Raw genomic sequence first — 23,993 nt, forward strand, 5'->3', positions numbered from 1 at the left:
CTCACTAACATGTCAAAAATCACACCCCTTGGTGCCCTGACAGTTCCCAGGCTGAGAGTATCAGGGCAAAAAGATTGCCCCAAGCCTACCCATTCCGAGAAAACCCCCTTACCCTGATGCATATTCCACTGAACCTCTGCCCAACAGTGAGCTAACCCTTTTATAAGAGTTTAAGAAGAGACACCCCAGCACTACTCCCCTCCAGAGCATGCCTAGACTCCCTCCTTGAATGTATACTTTCACTTTAATAAACTACCCTTTGCTTGTACCTGCTCCACCTGCTCAAGAATTCTTTCTCAATCAAGGTCAAGAACCTTCTCCAGGGTTGAAGTCTTACTTAAAGAGCAGTGAGACCTCCCCAGATGGGACTGCCAGCCAACACTAGAACTAGTGCTTAAGTAGGAGAGCCAGATCTACCCAGGTATGACTGAGTCCAAAGCTGGATCTTCTAACCAGTGCACACTGCAATCCTCCAGGCTTGTGATAGACAGTCTCAACATTATAAAACCTAACATCTAACAAACTAGTGAAATTTACCTGACTGTTTTGCCTGTATTCCTTTTATATTCTCAAAAACAATCTAAATCCCTGCTTAGTTCTATATCTTCAAAAGTATGTCACCAAACTTTCACTGTTGTTAAAGTTTTCATAGGTTTCTTTTAAAATTCCCAACACCACTGACTTTAAATAAATTAAAATTTTAGCTCCTTCCATGAATTAGTAATACACAGGATACCCAAATGCTTATGGCCCTCTTTTTACTTATTTTTATTCTCTGTTGTCTCAATTACTGCTTTCTATATCAAATTTGTTTTGTACAGATAAAACACTTGTAGTTTTTACTTCTCAGCATAATCCAGAACCTAAAAGACAAGGGAGACCCTACTAGAAACAAGCTACCAGAGATCCTAACTCTGGCTTGGGGACACAGCAAGCACTTGGAAAACTAAAAATCAAACTGTGTACTGAAAAATTAATTTGTTATTCAACTTCAGAACACATTTTTTTCATAAAAGTAATCATGTCAATGACATTTCATTTCCATAATTCAGAAACCCTGGAACTTCTGTCAGTCCTTACAACAGAAAGACTTTCAGAGCCAGGAGATTTTGTTTAGGGGATTTTGTTGTTTTTCTCTATTTTTTCTGGATGTGAAGCTGACTTTAGGTAAATGTGTTACATAGAATAAGTTAGTCTTTGCCCCTGCCCTGCCCTTTTTATCTCACCTAGGTTGCTAGACACACACAGATATTCCTTTTCTAAACACAACCACTACCCAGGTTTGCCCTACCTCCCAAAAACATTACACTTCAGTGTAGTTGTTCTCCTTTAATGAACTCATTCATACTAATGTGTGAATGTAAGTATGTGAATTGAGGACCCTTCCAACAGCCTAGATAGGATTAGCACCTCAAGCAGATACTTCTTTAGGCCATAAAAATCCCTCTACATGGAAATGCAGGCAGCATAACCATTAGTAAAGCAAGAAATGCAAGCAGCATGACGAAAAATGTTTTCCACAATGGGATACAATATGGAAAACGAGGCCTGCCTGCGTGTCTGCCTGAGGGGGGTCTGTTCCTCTGCTGTTCTTTCTCTTAGTTTCTTTCCCAGCTGTATTCGTGAACCATGGGCCATTACAACTTTTTTAACCGACAGTTGCAACCACAGGGCACAGGACAGCAGGAGATATGGTGTGAACTTTCAGAAGGCAGAGTAGCTCGTATATACACAAGACCATCTGTGAGAGTTATGTTTGTAAACCAGTAAAAATCAAACTAAAAAAGAGGTTCAAATACATACAATTCTAAATTCTAGTACTTTGTGTAAAAAAATCTATATTCCACCATGTTGTCCCAAACCATAAATTAAATTCCTAAAGATAATTTTATATATTTAATCTCTATGATAACAGTCACTTTCTTCCTTTAAAATGTATGATAAGCCTGCTATGTTATCATATGAAAATAAAAAATCCAAGTTTTTCCATCTTGAGAGTTTAGGATAAAACTACAGACAAAACAATAACTTTCACCCTTACAAATTATAATTACTTATTTTCTGTTGCTTCTAACTGGTGTATAAAATTTTGACAAATTATCTGTATAATTCAGATAATCAGAATACCCTCATTAGTTTGGTGAACACTGCAAACACTAATTTCGTGGGATTTCTCTGTTGGCAAGGGAGGAGAGATAGGAAATGACAAAGTTGTTTGTCTCTCTCTGGGTTAGCGTTTGTTTAGCAGTAAGATGGGCTGCATCCTCAGGAGTGAGCTTTGACCCTACTGCTGCTGGCCTCTCTCTGAGATACAGATGTCTGGCAGGAGATGACAGTCGGCCCCACTGTGCTGTCCCTTCTTTGAAGTCCAATTTGAATGAAGTATCAGAACAGTGTTTCACCTCAGATACTCCAGGCTTGTTCCAAATTAATTTGGATTGAGTATATGTACAGTTTAATGTCGTCAGGTTGCAGGACTTCACTATGGGCCAAATCTGCCAACAAGGTGGCAAGTAGCAGATGCTTATGCTGCAGCTGCAGCTCTTAAGGTCTGTGGAGAAGCCAAGTCAGACACACAACTCTTGCAAAAATCCCTTTGAGTAAAAAGCAATTTCTTATCTTGCTTGTCAATAGGGTTATAATCAGATCTTTATCATTATTAAATAATAACCAGGTAAGGTGCCAATATTATCAAGGAACCATCTAGAGCAGAATAACCAGCATGAGACTTGATTTCTTCTTTCTTGTATTTTAAGATACATATGAAACCACATTTTGATTGGGATTTTATGAGTTCCTGAACATGATTACTTATTGGACACATGTTATAAAACAAATATGGGACATGCATGAAATAGCAGAAGCCACATTATGGTCTTAAAAATGCATACAATGGATAAAGCTGTGGCTTTTTTCTTCTGGGAAATAAGATAAAATGGGATTAATTAGCAGAGAATTGTAGTTGGTATATATCCAAGATAAGATTTAGCATGGAATTAGTTAAGATAGGGAGATGAAGTCAAAATATTACTTAGGACCTACAGTGTCTTTGAAGTTAATGTTGAGTTTGAGAAAAATATCTAGGTCTTATAATTTGAAGATCAAGCATCCAGTTTAACGACAACAAAAACTCCCTACAACTAATCTACACCAACACAGATTTTAAAACCCGTTACTTTTTTCTAAATGACAATAGGAATGACATTATTTGGAAAATAGAATACAGCCCATTCAGAAGAAACTTAGATAAATACTTTTTAATGAATAGTAATATCACATATATCTTTTATCAAAAGTATAGAGCACAATAAGATATAATATTAACTGCTCAATTAATTATTGAATTAGTTAAAAAGTAAATGTAAAACTTTCTAATGAAAAGCATGAGCATTTTGACTATATGACAAATAAATGGGATAACAAAAGTTAATCGTATATAAAAATAGAGCTTGATGAGAGGCTGTTTGAGTTAATCAAATGACATCTTCAGTCACACACAATGAAAGGTAAACTTATTTGCACAGTTCAAATTTTAATAATCAATGGCACCCATAAGGCATTGAACCAGATGCAAAAAAAAAAAATTTCTTTTAAAGAAAATAACAATTTAAAAAATACAAAAAGAAACTAAAAGTTAAGATATGCATCTTTTTTAAAAGAGGGTTAATTTTAGACAGGATATATGAAAAGAGAAAAAGGATATTTCAAATGCATTGATATTTTAAATACAAAAATATTTTAAATGCATTGAATCCCATTGAATGGTTTCCTTTGTGATCTCATTTTAAAGGTCAGTTCTAAATAATAAAGATTTTCTCCCAAAATAGATTATTTGCTTATACTTAAATTCAATATGCTACCCAAACTCCTTGAATACTTTTTAAAACTTAATTAAAAATTCAAAACATTCATTCTAGTGATGATTTTTAATACTGATTTTAGGTATATAACATCACCTACAACAGAATATTACAAGATAATTTACAAGCACCTGTGTATCCTTAACAGAAACTTCTAATTTCTATGACATATAGCATGTCAGAAAATATCATAAAGGTAATAATAAAATCTAAAAAAGCAAGCTTTTTTTTTTCTGACTCACTGAGCAGATTTAAGCACTACAGGAGTTCATCCCAAATATGAAGGATTCCAAGTTTAAATCTCATAAGGAAAATCACTGAATAGCATTAGTTCTAAAGGTCTCAACAAAACCTTTAATTAGCCATACATGTAAATAAAATAAGTTAAAACAATTAGAAAGGTGTTTCTCACTATCTCATTTGCTTTTTACCTTTCAATATTCAGATACATAGTTTTTATTTTCTTTCTCGCTTGGCTAACATCCCTATCAAATATATTTTTCTTTAAGAGGTAATACTTCAATGAAAAACAATTGTAATTTCTAACTATGTGGTTTGGTTGAGTTCATTAAAAATGTTTGGAGCGTCAAGATATCAGTTGCTCAATACAGTGTGTGCTGTACTGACCCATTTCTAAATATGGATTCTCTCTTCCTTTGGAAGTAAGCGAGCAGTGTAAGCACAAATGACACATTTCCAAACAAACTCTTAATCTAACAAATCTAGGGAAAAATGTAAGTTATAATCATTGCCTTTTACTCTTGTCAAATCCAAACATAGCAGATAAATAATTCTGATTGATACTGTTGATGAAAATATGCCCATACCACAAATCAAGAAAAAAAAAACAAAAAACAAATGATGTTGAAGTTCCTCCACATCTCACAATTCAATTTTCATAGCAAATTAAATTAGCAGGTCTTCTTTTTCTCACTGCAACTTAGAAACATACCAAAAATGGACTGTTATTTGAAATAAACATTTATCTGCCTTTCTTTTCTTTGGTCAGAGCAAATTCAGAATAGTCATTTAATGTTTTCTTACAGGACAAATAGACTTTCCATGAAAAGTACATTGAAATTATGGAATAAAGTAATAATAAACACACTTCAGAAGCTAAAGAAATCGAGTGCCAACATGTTTTCACTCTGATGCTCAGAAGGGTCATATCCATCTTGTAACCCAAAACCAGAAAATTCTCTTGAACACAGTACGTATTTTAAAAAAGGTTCCCTAATTAATGAGAAATTATTATATTTGGGGGGAAAATGAGATATAAATGAGAAATCATGCATTTACCCATTATAATTTACACTAATGCTACATTTAGCCATAATAACCATTTTATCCTCCTTTTCAATATCCTTCTAATCAATTGAATTTGTTTTCAAAAACAGGTAAGCCTCTACAGGTCATCTCCTTTTATAGCTCAAGAGATTAATGAAATAAATATATGGCACTTAATTTTGGCTATATAACCCAATGCGACTAGTGTAGTTTTCTCACAAAATATCACAAAGCCATAATTATTTATTCAAAGCAGATTTGATTTCCTTAAACTAGAAAAAAGAAAAGAATAATGTTATTAGGAAGTAAAATTATCAAGCAAATGCAAATAGAGTATTGGACAACAGGTGTCAAGATAAGATAATAAAATTTCAGTAAACAAAAAGAATAATTTAAAGCAAATTTTCTATTTGTATTTTTGAGTTAATTGGAATGCTCCAGTGCCTTATTAAAATATATGTCAAAATATTTTAAATGCATTTGAATATAGTGGATTGTAATAGTTATTGATTTTTTCCTATCCAGAGCACTTTTTCACATTTACATGTATATGAACATTTTTCCTTTTCTATTGGGAAAATTGTTCTCCATTCCATGTGGTCCTAGCAAGGCTATTGATCACAATGCCTTCTTCCTTCCATCTTGCTCCAGCCTCTTGTAATGGACATGTTATCAGGTGGTCCAAATATGTTGACAACATAGTTGTCACAGGAATGAACACTTGACCCAACTGAATCAGAGTCCTTATCCGGAGCTAAGTACCCTGATGCCTAGAAACAATAACCCACTCTTTCCAATGGGCTTGTTCATTGAGACCCAGGTAAGCCTGAAACCTTTGGCAGTCACCTTCATCTGACACTCATCTTAACAAGCAGACAGTCAGATAAACAGAATCATAGGCAAAATTTGAAGAGAGAAGTTCCTAAAAACATGGATTGATTCCCAGGATTCAACTTATCTGAGGCCATTTCCTCCTCTGGACCACTCAGTTACATAAGCCAGTAAATTTCTTTTTCTTTTTTCTTAAGCTAATGTGAATTTGGTTTTTGTCACTTGTACCCAAGTCTTAATATAGTAGGATATAAATAAGAGGATGAAATCAAAGTTATATGGAATCAGAAGTCAATTCAAAATATAAAGTGTTTCTGGCCAAAAAAAGGGGGAGATGATCATTTTCATGCTTAAATATACCATAACTATATTTTAAAAATACAGTATTTTCAAGAAGCATGGATTTTACTTATTCATTCATTGATAAATATGAATTAAGCAATGACTACTTACCTGACATTATATTAGAAACAAGGCAAAAAAAGGATAGGGGAAATACAGACCCACCCTTTCTACCATTAATGTGTAAGATGTTCTAATGAGATACATCATGTACATTCAGCACTAAAGATCCTTAGATAAATAGAAGCCCAGAAGAATCTGAGTTATTGTGAGCCTCACATTATAGCCAGTCCTTTTTAAAAAAGGAGTCCTAGAAACTGATTTCCAATTTTGAGTAAGCCTGAGCAGTTTGGGTTTTTTTACTGTGAATATATCTTTATAGTTAGCTCAGACTTAAGGTTTTTCATTAAACTATGAGTTTATAAATAGAGATTTCTACAACTAAGCAGTCAACATTCATAGAAGAACCTGCAAACATCACTTAAGTTAAGGTCTTATCAGAACGTTTATTAGATACCCTCTTCTATGAAAATGATTTGCCTACGAAGAAAATGATTTTACAGTGTCCTCTCATTCCATTAAAACATCGTTTAGACACTTTCCTTAGATACGTTTCAAAAAAAACCATAATAATAATAGACATTACTGAGAAAAACAGTTTGGCTCCAAAGGTCAAATGAAGTTTCTAAGCCCAGCACTATGAATGAAGTTACTTTTTGAAATGTAGATTACAATTTTTCCCTTCATAAACAATCTATTAGTTTTATTTAAATGTCTTACACATACAGGTTATCTCTCCTTTCCTATTTATGCTCCTATACTTCCCCATTAGGTACTTAGGACCTCCGACGTTAGCTGCCGACACCTTGGAAGTAGTGTTCTAAATTCCTTTGAATCAGTTATTTATAAAGCCAGATTCACAACTGATTCATCTCTTCTGCTTAATACTTTCTGAGGTACTCTATCAAAAAATAAAACTTTGGAAATAAATGCAAGGAGTAAAACATCCCATGTTTTAATTTTTAGAATAAAAGGAGGGAGTGGGGGTTTCCCACAGAGCATTTTTATTTTTATTCTTTCCATATTATTCACCAGTCTGTAGTTTTGTTTTATTTTTAATGTTTTCTTGCATAGCACTGCATTATAAAACATTGACCTGGAACCCACATGGTACTCACATGTCAGTCTGATATCAGTACAAATAAAATTTCATTTTTAAATAATAGTCCTGCAATCACCTTTTGCAGAAACCAAAAATAGTTGTTTAACATTCTAAAAGATTAAAGATGATCTAAAGTGGAAAATAGATGAAATATATCCTTGTGCTTGTGGGCGACAGGAGGGAAAAAAGAAAACCAAGAGGAACAATGACTCAATTCTCAAGTTCCCTGAATCGAACACTTACTGGACATCCTCTTCCCTGAGGGGCGCCCCCACCGGGATTCCTTCCCATGCTGAAGTCATCTTCTCTCTCTGTACTTCTGCCCGATTCCACTTTGTCCTCTGACACCCCGGGCCCCTCCGTAAAAACGGCTCTCATTATCCCTTCGTCCCATTCTTCATATTAGTCAGGACTGAACGCCCAGGTTACACGTGACTCCCCTCTCTGTCCTTTTCATCCCATATTCAGCAGCGCTCAGATTCTACTAACTTTTTAAGGCTTCCCAATTCACCTTTCATTTTGAGTTTCACTGCCATCACAATCATAACAGCAACTAGTGCTTTCTAGCTAATATTTGCCAGGGCCTTCAGAGGCCGGCTCAGCAAGAGAAGAGTTTTAGACCTGGAGGTTCAGCCCCACCCTGCTCCTGACGTGATTCTGACCAGGGCAGAGAGTTTATTAGGTCCTTTCCTCATGGCTCTTGACCTAGTTAGATTGTGGAATACCTAGAATCCCAGCAGCTGAAAGAAGCCTGAAGAAACTATGGTTTACTGGGGATGCTGTTTCCACCTTAACAACTAGGGTTCTACTCTGGATTACAAATTAGCACTACTGGTTCCCCCACAGGAACTGTGGCTCTTTTCTGAACGCAGTATCCTAAAATTATACTTAGCTTTGTCATAAGAATATTGAGTCTCCTTTCCCAGTTGTTGGCTGGGCCCTAGTCCAGTGTCCTGAGGATTTGGAACTCGCGCACAGCCAAATATTTGACTTAGGGTAGCTAAACCATCCACAAATCCTTGTTATGACCCATTTGATAGACTGATCCTCTCACGTATCAATGCCATGCACTTTTAGGTCTAAGTCATATATCGTTTAGGATGTTAGCCATCTCTTTCGGTGGATTGCCCTACATACAGATCAATGACCCCATCCTACATGGTCCTAGCTTCCTACCAAACATTTTAAAGCCCAGCTTTTCTGACTTAGATCATTCTTAATCATTATCTCATTAATTCACAAAACAACCAGGTGAAAGATATCATTATCCTCATTTGACTCATAAGAATTTTAAAACTCAGGGGGATTACACTATAGGACATACACAAAATGACATGGCTAGGCAGTGGTAGAGTGGGAATTTACACTCAGGTCTTCCTATTCCCAATCTCATATTGTCTCCACTATATTAGGTTTCCTTTTACCATGCCTCACAAGGTCCATTAGAAGAGATTTATAACACAACTTCCCATCTTCCAAATCATCCTACATATTACCATAAGGGTATTCTTCCTAAACATTCACTGTCATCTTACATATCTCAAACTCTAAATTAACCTTCCATTGTTCCCTGATTATTTATGAAATAAATGCCAATTCCCCATCCAAACATTTGAGTATCTCCATAATCTGGATCCAGTCTACCTGTCAATGTTTATCCCCATATCCTTCAATAATCCAAGCCAAGCTATTGTGCCTGAGGCACTCAGGCACACAGTCAGGATGTTTCTGAAGTTCTGTGTCCCTTGTTTTTAATGAAATCTACTCCAGTTGCCAGAAAATAATTCAAATTCCACCACAAAAAGCCTTCCACGACTTCACGTAAACAAATTTATTTATCCCATCCATCTGCAACTTAAAACTATAGCCATATTGTCATTTTAACACAAATTGTATTATAGGATTCCTTTTTACACATAGAGTGACTCACTGAAATTTCCCTCCTCTAAATCCCCACACTTTGTAATTCTTGCAGGGGACCATCATATTCCAAACCTTGAATCATCAATATTTGCAAGAATCCTCAGAAAAGGAAATTTGTCTAATTTAAGTTTGTATCCCATCTCCCAAGTTTAACAAATGCCCTAAGCTCAACAAATAAGTGAAAGAATAAATTAAGGAATGGGAAAAGAGGGTGAAAAAGAGGTAATGCTTTTCACAAGTACATACTTCAGATAATAATGCATTCTGAACCTTCATATATGCTAATTAATACTGGAGAGTAAACCAGTATTGCAAAAATGGTTACATAACATGTTTGCCTGAATAAAAATTTTAAAATTTTGATAATTTCTCTCCAAATTAAAATAGAACATTAAAATTATTTTCTTATATCAATTTTAGAAAAAGTATTAAGTTTAACATGCAAAATGTTCATAACAAAGGCCTTTTTCAGTCCCTTACTACAGTTTCTTTAACTACAATGACATTGCTAAATCCTTACTGATTAAGACATTGATTCTAGACAAACAATGTCTTAACAAAATGTGAAATCTTATATAATTAAAGGGACCAGACCATCTAGGTCACTAGATTTTAGTAGGTAAAGGAGGAAGGACAAAGAAAACAATAAAACTATGCTATCAAGTTTTCTCAATTAAAGATTAACTTCAGATAAATTAATATACTGATAATTAATAAGCACAGATGTATTTAAATAACTTCTAGAGGGAAAAATAAATTATCTATCAATTTAGCAAAATTTTGTCTTCAAAATACCAAACATATGAAAGACTTCAATTTTCTGATTTCTTCCATTTGCTTAGCTTTTTGTACATACATTCCACAGTGTAATTTTTCATTTATCATTTCATTTATCACAGTAAATTTATCATTAGTTTGGTAAATCATAAAGGATAGAGGGATATTCTCTTCTCTCTGCCCCTACCCTGAAATAGATACACTGTGCTAATTTTAAATACCAAATATAATTTTTTAAGATAAAGATGGTATTTATTTTGTAAGTACATTTCAAATTTGAGGCAGAATTATAGCTTTTGTATATTTTCTGGGATGGAGCAATCTCTGCTTAAAAGAGAAATAAACTCCTTGAATTGCCTTGATTTCTACAAAGTGGGCAAAAAATCCCAAGCTATCATCATGTTGATAAAATTCTCAAACATCAGTCAGATCAACTGTGGTTGTAACGGCTCCATGGTCTGCCTGTCAACTCTGCCATGTTACTGGCTGAGTCTTCCCAGAGGTGGGCTTCCCTGAAGATTACTTACTCCTCCTTTTGTGACAAATTAGCTGAAGTTTAACTATATTGAGATGAAAGCTACACCCATCAGTACTCAAGATGAAACGCAAGAGGCTGCATTTGCAATCTGTGGCTGTTAACAGAAATTTAATTTCACGCTCTTTCAACGTAACTTACTCAAACTTAAGCCCATCAGGAATTTCAGGTAAGAAAGACTAGTTAGAAATTTTAATCTAAAATTTCCCTAATATAAGTAAAGTAAGTAAAATTTAAGAAATAAACAAAATAAAACAATAACCTCACCTCCTCTGGTCACCTACTAAGTTTTTAAATGAGAAATCTGTGATCACAACTCATAAAAAGAGACTTCTGAAAACCTGATTAGTCATATGGAGAACTTTGATTTAAACCTTTTATATATACAAAAAAAAATTTTTCGAAGGTAATAACCTAGAGAAGTCTTTTCTCTTTCCCAGTATAATTATAAAAATAATCACAAATTCCCAAGCACAATAAAATTCTATTTAAAATACAACCCCACTGATTTGTTCCTCATAGGGTCAAATTTTCATCCGTTTTGCTCTATCCATCCATTTTCCTATATTTTAAAACAAATCACAGTTATGGAGTATTTATCTTGAATTCTGATATAAAAATGTATATAATTTTTTGTATTGTAATTTTTTTCCTAAAAACTAAACACAGTAATATATGTAAACCTCTAAAATAATTGAATCTCCGTTCTGCATTTACATTTGACCTGTCCACTCAAAAGTACTGATACGTGATAGAAACAAAATGTACATTTTTCTCTGAAAAGCTCCATTAACTGGGGTTGGGAAGGCTTGCCTGTTACTAAAAACAAATTCAGTAACTCTCATTCTGTGTCTCTAAAAAACATGATCTTTAAAGAGAAATTTTAAATGCAAGAACCAAATGTCAGAACCTGAGAGATTTTTTTTCTTCAATAAATACCTAAAGATTAAAGGAAAAGCTTTGGCTTAGAGAATATATATTATTCACTTCCATTTTAGGATGGTGTTTACCAAAATATCATAAATACTTAATAGCAACTGTTCCTAGTGCTTCTAGCAAAAGGCAGTAAAATGAAACATAAACCTCAGCTGTGAAAGCCCAGGGGTTCTGCTTTGCATTTCATCACTCCACTTCCCCATACCCTGTTTAGGATAGCCCGGATTCTAACGATCACCAGAGACAACTCAACTGAATTCCAAACAGAAATGTTATGAGCTTCAGTGAAACTATTAATCATTAAAATGGAAAGAACAACAAGAGCAGTCAACTCCTCAGCCTCCGGATCAAGTTGCCTCACGGATAGCTAAGAAATACCGTATTTAGAGGGAGCAATCATACATTGCAATCCAAATTTTTATTTTACACTTCTATGAAGCCTATAAAACTTTCAAGATATCAAGAGAGTGAGGAACTCCACACTCAAAGGGTAGAAGTGTCTAAGACTGTTTATGAAAATCTTAAACTTGAAATCACAAACCCAGGCTCACAGCATTCAATTTGTAAGAATCAATACCAAAATCCAGGTCTTTAGAACTACACTGTGCTTGTAATAACACACAAATTTCCTTCTTAATCTCTTTCTTCAAGATAAGGACCACCTAAACAGGATATCAAGATTAACTGCTTACATTTTAAAATACATCTAAAATTATGAGCCTTTCCCACCCCCCAAAAAAATAAATACTCACAGAATTAATTATTCCTTTAAGAGCTTGAAATCCACCTGTGACAGGGAATACTTGTTCCTTGGAATCAGCAATTTTTTCAAGCTTTAGAAAAAGGAGGAAATTTAATTAAGGGGGCTTGAGACATAAGACACTTTATACACTTCACTACATTTCAGTTATGTTCAGCTGAAAAATTATACCACAGGATTAATTCACCAGTGTAGCTTGAAAGTAACTGGAGGTGACAGTACTAGTGTTACCCTAAATGAAGCACAATGAAATGAGCTGAGATCAGCCTCAGCCCCTGTACACTGGACTCAAGTTTCAATTCCAAAACAGTACAAAGCTCTACTAGTTAAAAATGTCAGGAGACACAGGAATCATAATCATATTCAACCCAAAATTTAAATGTAAAATCATTTTATGAGTGGAAAAAATAATTCATACCTATACGTTCAAAACCTCATGAAAAAATTGTTTTTTGTAAGGAAAATTGTTAGTCCTCCTAAAAAGACTCCCAAATCCCTGTACTCCTGAGTCTAGTTTTAAATGGAATTAAAACACCTAAATAAGATTGTCATAATAGTCTTGTCAATTGAATTAAAGGAGTATTCATATTACTTTAATCCAAATGTTTGTCCTATATTAGTTCCTCCAAACCAAATAAGTGTTCAAGAAATTGACAGTTTCATTTTTCAGTAAGGAAATCTACCAACACCAGGCATTATTAAAACAGAGATCAAAACATACAGCCATTTTTACAGAAAATCTTTAACAATTGATTACTGTTATAGTAAGTCATCTGTGAAAAAAAATTGATAAACTATCCTTAAGACAATTAAGCGATTTAGATTATAGTTTGCAGATCTGCTGTACTCACCTGAGTTTGTTCAAAGTCAAGGACACCAACACAATAAACTCTAGCCCCAAGTGACCTGGATATCTTAGCCTATGGTGGCGGGGTGGGGGTGGGGTTAGGGGCAGTGGAGAAGGAGAGAGGGAGAAAGATGAATTATTCAGATATCAAGCTATACATGCAGAGACACATAGCAAAGCACACTGGGGTGTAAAGAACAGTTTCAGTTCAATACTCACCTCTTTCTCTGCATATGATGGCACCAGACCGTCCAACTTACCATCTGTCAGAGCAATTATAATACTGGAGGTTTTTAAGCCTGCTTTCTGAATTTGTTCATTTGCCTGAAAATGAAGAATAATTATCCAGTTCACAATTTAATCTTAACTTTTAATCAGTATGTTCCATCAAGCTGAATTTTTAAGTCTGACAAAATCAAAATATTATGGACTGGCTTTTAAAAAAGGATTATTTTGTATTAACTATGTTATTTGAATATGCATATATTCACATTAAGAGTAGTTACTATTGGGTTTAAATGATAAAGATTTTTAGCTTTGGTTGGCTAATCTGAACGTAACCACAGACAAAAATGGAAAATTCCTTAAAAGGCAAAATGCCATCCAAACTTTTCTTATCTCCACAGTGAATAATGTTTTCTATCAGTCTCATCCTTAGAACAACTAAAAGCATTTTTGTTAATGCTTTTTAAGATAAATAAGTAATGGAGTCTTTGAGCTTAACTAGAGTTATAATTTATTTCATTACAAGATATTCTCTCCCATACTCATAAAAGAACTTACTTGCTTTAGTCCTTCATGGATGTATGTCTCTCCTACTGGAGTAACACGTTTTAAATCCTCCAAGCCTTTACTGATTTTGGCTCTGAAAATAATGTGTTATAAAATTAAGTGAAAGAAAATGAGCTAAGATCACAATAAACACTTTTTAAAAAACATGACAGTATTACAACTAATAGGGTTTCTTCACTAAGAAGGAAAGGAAAGAACATGGGCTTTGAGGGCAGACAGTTTCTCAAACTTTTTGTCATTTTAATGAGTATTTAACAACATGTATATTTTAACTACACAAAAGAAAAGTATTAACAATGTGAAATGTCTTGAAAAACCTAAGCATATCCTAGGCATTTTGAGCTGAGAACAGACACCTTCTATCACATTTTACTAAATGTGAAGGAGTAAAACATTTTCCTTCGTCAAAACAAACAAAAAACAAACAAACAGGATTGAATGGGAAAGCTTAAATGAAAAAAGTATTTCTGAAGCATTCATTCCACCTCCTACAGGCTGGAAATTTTCTTTGTTATCTGCAAATCCCTAAAGTGCATTACTTTACCCTTATGGAAATTAACATTAACATTTCCTACTTTTTGTCTCCCAGAGTCATGTCTCATGACCTGTTCACTTGTGGAGCACCTTTTCACCCACCCAGACACCACCTTACTCTCTTTAATACTGTGGGTGTCTAATACATACTTGAAAAAAAGAAAGAAGAAAGAATGATTGGTTGGACGGACAGACGGATGACAAATGAATTCTTGAGAGAAGTGATATGAATGAAAAAGATGAAAAATCATAAGAGAATATTCTCACACAATGTCTCATTCATCTAAACATGAAGTACATCTCAATGAAGTATGACAACAATATTAAGAGCTATTTTGTGTGCACAAGAGATGACTCATTTTTCAAGTTTTTTTTATATAGGTTCCAGAGATCCCTTTAAAAATAAACCATAAGCCTTAAGAGATAAATACAATAGTGTTGGAAAGACAATCCAAAATAAACTCAAAATTTCTTTTTAAATGTTTAAACATAAAAGATCAGAAGAGAGATTTTCTTAATACATTGCTTTCAGAATTTTAGTTTTTAAATAGACAAAAATCCTTTTCTAAATAAAAAAAGTCTGACAATGTAAAGTTGAAATATAATGCTTTAAATAAAACATGAAGAGCACCCACACTTTTGAGGATGGTAGTTGAAAGGAGATTAATTATTAAAAAGTGCATTATGTGAACATCAAAAAACTTACTGGGGTCATAAACAAAATTTTATATTTTTATAGACATTATGCATATGTACATAGGTATATATCATACACTATTAAAACATGTTTGAAACAGTAAAAAATAGTTTTAGTCAAAAATAGCAAAAAAATCATTTTGCCATGCTTCAAATATTTGAAGTAAATGAGTCATTTGCTAGAGTTTCATGTTTTAAAACTAACTTACTGATTGTTTAATATTGTAATGAAAATTATCTCCTAAGTTCTTCATCTAAAGAGGTTTCCAGAAAACGCAAGACAACTTTCAAAGCATGATTCTAACTTATCTCCTTCCTGCTTGAGTCATTTCTACCAATCCATATTATCTCTTTTAATATCTGCTTTAACTTGATTACACTCTTTTTCTATGGTACCCCCAAAATATCCATGTCCAACTTTTATTACAATGAATAATTTTGCCTTTTAAAAACATTCTATTTTAAAATAATTTAACTGATTTAATTTAATATTTTCACTTCTCAACTCTACTGGAAGTTTACAGTGGGCTACCACCATGTGTATTATTTATAATGTATCCCCCTACTCTGCACTTACTATTTATTATAATGCCTTTTAAAAAGTAGGTGTTCAATAAATTTTTCAGACTCCCATAGGGAGAAAATCATAATTCCAGATGATGGAGTAAATTACACAATTTAGAAGCTTGTTTTATCTAAATATTTATGTTTAGTATCTACAGAAACAACTTGAAACCGATTCTGTCTGAATGCAGATAAAACCAAATATTTGGTGTTTTCCAGAAATGAGTGGCAGCGTGTCCTCAAGCATTAATGTTTGCTGCCAAAAGGGAAATGAGAAAGACAACTGAAATCCAAGTTTACACAAGCTGATTTTGCATAGTAAAAATCGCCTTCTACTTTCAGTCCAGATTCAGAACCCAACTGGTGTGTGGAGGATGAGGCAAAAGCAGCAGAACATGCAGCTAAAACAACTTGCCAAATGCAGGCAGCAGGCTTTTCAGAATGTGAGTCTCTGCTAGCTTATTTCACCGGACGAAGCAGAGCACCTATTGTTTTTCTATCATACCCATACCTGCCACTTTAATATTCTAAGCTGCACTGAACTCCACCATTACTTTTGCAGCTGCACAATCACAGGAGGAAAAGTGTGCCTTGCCCATGGCCAGTAACATCAACACACGGGAGTCTTGGTCTTACCTCCTTCCAGCACAACTACACAGTCTGTCAGCCTCTCCTCCATCAATAAGTGTCAATTAAGGAAAACTAGAAGCCAAACTAGACAGGGCAGACCTCAGGCCTCTGAAGGACCCTAAGCAACTAAAAATAAGTTCTAAATTTCTCTATCAGTAAGTAGTTAACTGGGGGGAAACAAAATCATGTAGTAAGGTTAAAAACAAAGCCCATTCATTTATTTTGTGACTTAAAGAAAATTCTACAGAAAAGCAAGGGGGAAAATGACAAAAATAAAAGAAGAAACAATGTATATGTAATAAAGATCAGCTCAAATCCTGTATCAGCTTTGAAGATCGCCTCCCTGAGTTTGGTTTTAATGCTACGTCTTCAACTACAAGGAACAGAAATACTGAAACTACTCTGGTATTTGTTGTGAAACTGTAGTCAAGGATGCTGCTGTCATGACACACAATGTCCCCTATAAGGTCTCACAGCAGAAGTTTCTTGTTATCCCTGAGTAATCGCTATAGACTTCCTCCTTTCTGCTACCTGCAACCATGTATTTCTTGCCTTCATTATTGGGAAGCCCACAGGAAATTTCTTACTCGTTCACAAAATTCTTCTAAGCTTCTATAGTTATATTGCTACATCCTCTTTTCCAAGATTTTAACTTTGCTTTTTATATATTATTAATTTTTTGCAATGTTGTTATATTCAGTGCAACTTAAAACACTTTTTGAAAAGAGGTCAAATGTAAACACATAAAATGGGATAATAAACTTCTGATTTTTACTTTCTGAGAATCAGGGGACCAAACTCTTAAACAATGCTTTCTTCCTTACTTTACAATTTTATTGATTGAAGAGAAAGCAGAGAGACAGAGAAACAGAAAAAGTAAAAACACACTCTCAATTTTTTTCAGGCTATAAAATTAACACTTTCAGCTCTATTAGTATTTCTCAGATTTCTGTTGAGTAGGGAAAGGAAGAGATAAAAAGGGCAGGGAAAGTATAAGAAGGTTAGAGAAGAGAAGGGGAGTGGGGGGAAACATAACAACTACAAATGCTATGCACTATGCCACACCAGTGGCTTTTCTCCAACCATAGAACATTTTTGAATGTAGAAGGTGTGCATGATAACATAACTAAAGATATATTTTATAAATAATGGAACAATAAAATGGTTAGCAGAGAATTCTGACTTGCCCAACTTACACAATTAAGGCATAATTTCAAGTACCTCCTACTTGGGACTACTACTAAGGATGTCTTTTCATATAATATACCTATATAGTACTTGTGCTTTCCAATGTACATCTTATCTTTCCAGATAACAAAGATCTGTCAGTCAATCTACACATGTGTTGAGCACCCACATGTGAACACCATGATTCTATATGGTGACATGAGAATGACTCACACGTGGAACACGGCTCCTCTCACACACATCTTTTCAGATGTAGAGTAGTTCTCCACCCTGGCTGTACACTGGAATCACCTGGAGGGCTTTTTAAAAAAATCACTTATGGGCTCTAACTGAAGAGATTTTAATTTGCTTGGTTTGTGATGAGGTTAAGATACTTCTTGAAAACTCTCCAGAGTATTCTTATGTGCAGCCAGAATCAAGAAACTCTGATCTAATTTAAAAACCTTTCCATGTTGTCAGAATGCTCTTTTCCTCACTCATTTTTCCAGTCTTTCCTATTGAAGGGGTTTTTAGGTGACTAGGATAACATTTTAAACTGTAAAACAACAGTTTCTGGGATGGTATGGCTTATAGCCAGAGAGAACAAGGACTATCCAAGACCTATCTTGTTTCCTCATCTATACAGTAGGGTGAGAAGACCTAGCCCGTGAGAACCCCCTTGAGGATCCAATGGTACATAAGTACCGAGTAAGGTGTACGACTGCTGTTGTTGTCGTTGATATTAGTCATTCCCCTCTTAGGATGTTGTTCACCCAGTTTACTTTCTCCTTGATTCCAAGAAGAGCTCATTCAGCAAGCTGAGGGTTGAAAATTTTGATACAGGGATCAGAAAGGAGATGGGAAAAGGAAAGAGAAGAGAAGAAAGAAAGTGTTAAATTGAAGCTTTGATGAGGAGAAGGTCCTGGGAAGGAATTATATGGAAATTTATAATAATAAGGTGGGAAGACTCAAAAATTGGAGTAAATTAGAGATGAACTGAAACTCTGGTTCTGCAAGTGATGAACTGAGTAAGAGCCAGCAATTATTTCATTTCCTGGAGTTCAGTTTCTGTATCCATAAAATGTAAATATAATAATGCTCATCCCAATGGGGTTTTTACTCATTTGTTCTACAGATATTTATTAAGTACCCATTACTATATTTATAATGTAATGTTATTGGGCAGCTTTGAGAGTTCAGAAGGTAGTGGGCACCTGGACAGAAGGGATATTAGGAGAAACAGGAAAAGGAAGTGAGTAGCACCTAACACAAAAATTTTCATTATAGCTTCTCCTCCTCACTATGTTGCTCTTGTAGAAAACCTATAAATGGTGGCAGACTGGATTTGAGGTGAGACAGCATAATGGATAAGATGCCAAACTCTGGAGCCAGACGCTCCTCCACCTTCTGAGCATGTGAGCCTGGGCAAGTTATTTAACCTTTGCATCCTTCAGTTACTTTGTGCATAAATAGAGGCGACCCTAATACAAACTCCACAGGGCTTCTGTGAAAAATCAAATGAGTTGATACATACAAAGTGTTTGGTACAAAGTGATAGTACAACACAGATAGTTGTTGTTATTCTTTTATCACCTGACGTGTCACATTGAGTAAGATCATGTGCCAGCCAACCCTCAATTCTGTCATTATGTCCCGTTGTACCAACTAATGAATGCAACATATAGATCAATCTCAGTTCCCACCTCTACCACTTTCTAGTCTTGTGACCTTGGGTAAATTACATAGCTTCTCTGGTCCTCCGTTTCTCCCATCTCAAAAATGGAAATAATGATAATACTTACATAGTGGATTTGACATAAAAATTAAGGGGACTATTAATGTAAAACACTTGGCATACTGCATGGAACATAAGCATTCAGTAATCAATACCAACTCTTTATATCCATTGTACTCTGTCTCCTTATCCACAGAAGAGAACTTAAGCATAAATTATTAGCTTTGTTGTCATATTTTGTATGCCTCATTTGAAAACTCTTTCCTAGTCCTTCATAAAATGCACAGAATTTTACAACTATATTAAGTCAAACTACAAATCTTATGAGTTAGCATTCAGTTGAATACCAACTGAACAGTTGCTTTTGAACAGTTCAATACCAACAGTCTCAAAATATACTACTTTCTAATAAAACTGCCAGCCTCATAGTGTACTAGCAAAATATTCCTAAATATTGTTCATTCTTAATTCCTTGAGGGTTTGAATTTAATAATACTATTCAAAATCATGGAAGTAATGGAAAATGTCCCAATCTATTTTCACCTAACACAAGAAAGAATTGGTAATATTAAAATAATAAAAGTAAAGAATATATTAATGCTGATAATAAACAAATACTTTTAATTAACACAAAATAATAAGAGTAATGAGAGGGAAAAGTTAATAATAAATCATAAAGGACACTCGTAATTCAAAATTTACTGAGATAGATAAAGGGTTGCCCTAGAATCTAAAGAGTAGGACCAAAATTATCAATCTAATTTGTTATTTTGGTTATACACAGGTTTATATTTTTTTCTCAAAGCTGATATATTTAAGAAAGGGCTTCAAATCTTGGAATTCATTATTACTTAACATATAAATGTTGGTAGATAACCTCTAAATATAACTTCTATCAATTCCTTCCTACTCATTATGTGCCCACCCTCTCAAGAGGTGGAATTTATCCCTTCTCCCCTTGAATCTGGCTTAGCCCTACTACTGCTTGGCAATAGAATAAGGTAGGAGAGACCTTCTTGGACATCTGAATCCAACCATGAGACCTGGAGCTTGCTTGCTTCCTTCATCTCACAAAACTTGCTCTTGGAAAGCGCCCCCTTGGAACCCAGTCATCATGCTGTGAGAAGCCTATGCCACGTGCAGAGGTCACATGGAGGAGAACCACGCTGTTCCAGTAAACAGCTCTAGCTGAACTCCAGAATCAGTAACCTGCCACCATGACTATACTTCTAGGTAACATCACATGAGGGATAGAAACTTCCCATTCGAGCCATCAACCTACAGGCTTATGAGAGAGAAAACTTGTCAAGCACTAAGTTTTGGGGTGCTTTCTCATGTATCACTGAATAACCAAAATGTATCTAATATTTCATTGCTGCCTATGGTCCCAATTCTTTGATTAGGGCTCAGTATTGCTTCCTGGGAACCTATCTTTATGGCACTTGGCTCCACTGTCTGGCCTTTGGCTCCACTTTCTGAGGCATCCTTTTTTTTTCCCAAGCAATAGCCCTATGTGTGATTCCTCTGCCCATAGGAAGCTGAAGGCCCAGAAGTCTTTTTCATCTTGAAATATGTCTATCTCTTTTAATCCAAGTTGATAAAACTCCTATTTATTTACTCTATGATACTGTGGTCCTATGTATCAACTCTATGACATCAACTCTATCATTCCCATGATCTACTCAATTAGACAAAAGCTACATGCACAAATTTCTTTAAAAGAGACTCCTCTCTACTTTAGGCAGTAAATTAGATGAAACACACCCCAAATATTCTAAGAAGCCCTGTGTTTACCTAGAGTGTCTGTAAGACACACTTTTTAGATTTTTATAAGAATTTTTGTCTCAATGAGGGGGTCTACCAGACTCATCATAAATCTTTATCAAGTTCAGCTTTTCAACTGCACCCTTAACCTTATTTATCTTCTGATGCCACATTCTGCAGGCAGTAATATGGGTTTCATCATTAACCTGAGGCCATTTCTTAAATTGGCACTGGAGCTTGCGCTGGTGCTGGCTATCGCCCAGGAGCTCAGCCGGGACAGTTGAGCAGCATCTTCATTCTTCTCCATGTGCCTTCTCTATGTGGCTACGTTGGGTCTCCTCCTATTATGGTGCTCTCAGGGTAGTCAAAGTTTTCATATGGCAACTGGCCACAGAGAGCACTAAAAAAAGAAACTCTCATGCCTTATTAAGGCTTAGGCCCAGAACTGGTAGAGTTTCACATTTATATCTGCTGTATTCTGTTGGTTAAAGTAAGCCATAGGTCCAGCCCAGATTTTAAAATTATATATTAAATAAATACATTTACCTTACATATTCATATACTTTGTTACACATATTACATGTATATAATTATACATACATATGTATGCATATATGTCTGTACATATGTATTCTGCAGGTCACAGGAGGCCACAGAAAAACAATCTACCACAAAAGCTAAAGGCTTCATACATCCATGCTATGAGAGTCGAATTTAGATGACTACATAAGCATAAATGTTATAGGTGTTTCTATCATAGGTCAATTCTGTTCTTTACTCTCAACAGATTATTAGCCAGGGACATTTAGTCCTTGAAATAAACAGTAACTTCAGACAAAATGTAGCAATATGTAAGAATTTTATAATGATTAGCCAGTTATATAAGATAAATAAATGTTTCTTTCAGAAGGAAAATTTAGTAGATTGAGAAGAATATGAAACAAACCACTGTTTTCAAGATGCTATTCATATCTGTACAACATTACTAATGATTTATATAGTACACTTAGCATTTTAGTACTTTACCTGAGCCACTTCATGTAAGAGCACTTAGCAAAATGTTTGATACACACTAAGTGTACAATAAACTTTATCTACTACTTTTCTTGTCTCCTATTAATAAACCACAATACTAACCAGACTGACAAAATCAGAAAAAAGTACGAGCAGAAATCCATTCATCAAATATATTCACTCTATCTATTTAATTGTGGTACTATATATACTGCTATACTAATACTGCATGAAGGATAAATTGCAAAAAAGTAACTGTCTTCTACTAGATCCCCAATCTAAACATTATTTAAAGGTTTCAAAGAGTGGAAGATTATTTTCTAGACAAAAACATTGCTAATACATTCTATTACCTTACAAACAACAGACTCAGCTATCTCTTATTATACTTTCCATGAAATCATATGTATTGTTTATATAACATGTTACTCTAAGGCCAACATATGCCAAGGTCTCTGTGGTTCAGAGTTCAGACTAATGAATCCAAGGTACAGGTCCTAGATTCAAAAGTACCTGCATATAAAATGCTCCACACAATCTGGGTTTTGTGCAAAAAATTTTTCCAATTTAGTCTACACTTTGTGTGGCACATGGATCATACCTGAAGTCCATCCCTACTGCATTTTATATATCGTTACTCCATTTCCCCATTCAATGCCTTACTGAGCCATGAGAAATCGACCTCTGCCTTTTACCACTTCAGTGTGCCAGGACTGTCTCTTAGGCATGAGTAACTTAATTTTCTAGAACATACTCATAAAGCAGATGGGGGAATTCACTGAAAGTAACTATTAATATATCCATGACTAGAATCTGAGCTAATGCCATGCCCACACCTCTTAGGATTAATGGGACCAAAACTGACTTTTCTAAACAGGGGTAATTACTTCCCTAATAGAGTTGAAAAAAAAATACTCACTTCCTCTTATACGTCACTGGTTTGTAAGAGAATAGAATAAATTTAGAGGATGTTATGTCTTTGAATTATGATGAATTCTGACTAATTGTGAAAACTGCAGAAGGAGGAACATAGTCTGAGGCAGCACCATAGTTAAGTGCACATGCTCAGGAGTCAGACCTGGGTGTGAATCCTGGTTCTAACTGCTTAGCTGTGCCACTTTGAGCAAATTTCTTTTTTTTTCAATTTGTTTTTAAGTATAGTTGACACATTTTATCTACACACACACATCGTAAAAACAGTGAAAGATTTTTTATTTTACAAAAATAAAATTATACTTAACAGAGTGTTCTGCAACTTGCTTTTCTCACTATATCTTAGATATATTTTCATGTAGATATATATGGATTTTCCAATTATTTTAATGACTACATAGTACATAAAATTATGTATATACTCTAATTCAATTATAGTATCAATTGAGTATTTAAGTTGAATACAGTTTTCACTATTATGAACAATGCTGCAATGTCTGATTTTGCACATGGGTACTAATATTTCAAAAGGACATAGTTTTAAAAAGTAGAATTGCTGATAGGAACATTCTAAAGTTTAAAGATACTGCCAGATTTCCCTGTAAATGAATGAACACATTTCCCTGTAAATGTGCTAAGCTCTGTTATAGGTATTGTGTATATGGGTGAACAGACAAAGAAGACCCTTCTGATCTCATGCACTTTACATTATGGTTGTGGAGATAAAAATAAATTTATTAATTAATAACAATCTCAAAAAACAGAACAATTTCACAGAAATTACTGTAAAGAGGGGCAGGATTACTCTAGACTTGATGGCCAGGCAAGGCCTCTCAGAGGAGGTGACACTTAGGTTGAGGCCTAAATGACAAATGAGCCAGCCAGGGGAAGTCCTGGGGCAGAG

At 34.6% G+C, this 23,993-nt stretch overlaps 1 protein-coding gene across 3 annotated transcripts in view; it reads right to left on the bottom strand.

Annotated features, from left to right (window-relative positions):
- ANTXR2 (ANTXR cell adhesion molecule 2) overlaps positions 1–23,993 on the bottom strand; it is a 144,079-nt gene that overhangs the window by 113,290 nt on the left and 6,796 nt on the right. For all 3 annotated transcript variants that reach the window (XM_036906438.2, XM_057502365.1, XM_057502366.1), the window contains exons 4-7: positions 14,044–14,125; positions 13,480–13,584; positions 13,265–13,333; positions 12,406–12,486 (exon numbers count right to left, since the gene is read on the bottom strand). In XM_036906438.2, the coding sequence (XP_036762333.2) occupies positions 12,406–12,486; positions 13,265–13,333; positions 13,480–13,584; positions 14,044–14,125 (337 nt within the window). The remainder of the gene's footprint in view (positions 1–12,405; positions 12,487–13,264; positions 13,334–13,479; positions 13,585–14,043; positions 14,126–23,993) is intronic.

The sequence above is a fragment of the Manis pentadactyla genome, chromosome 5, assembly GCF_030020395.1.
Source record: "Manis pentadactyla isolate mManPen7 chromosome 5, mManPen7.hap1, whole genome shotgun sequence".
Lineage (NCBI taxonomy): Eukaryota > Metazoa > Chordata > Mammalia > Pholidota > Manidae > Manis > Manis pentadactyla.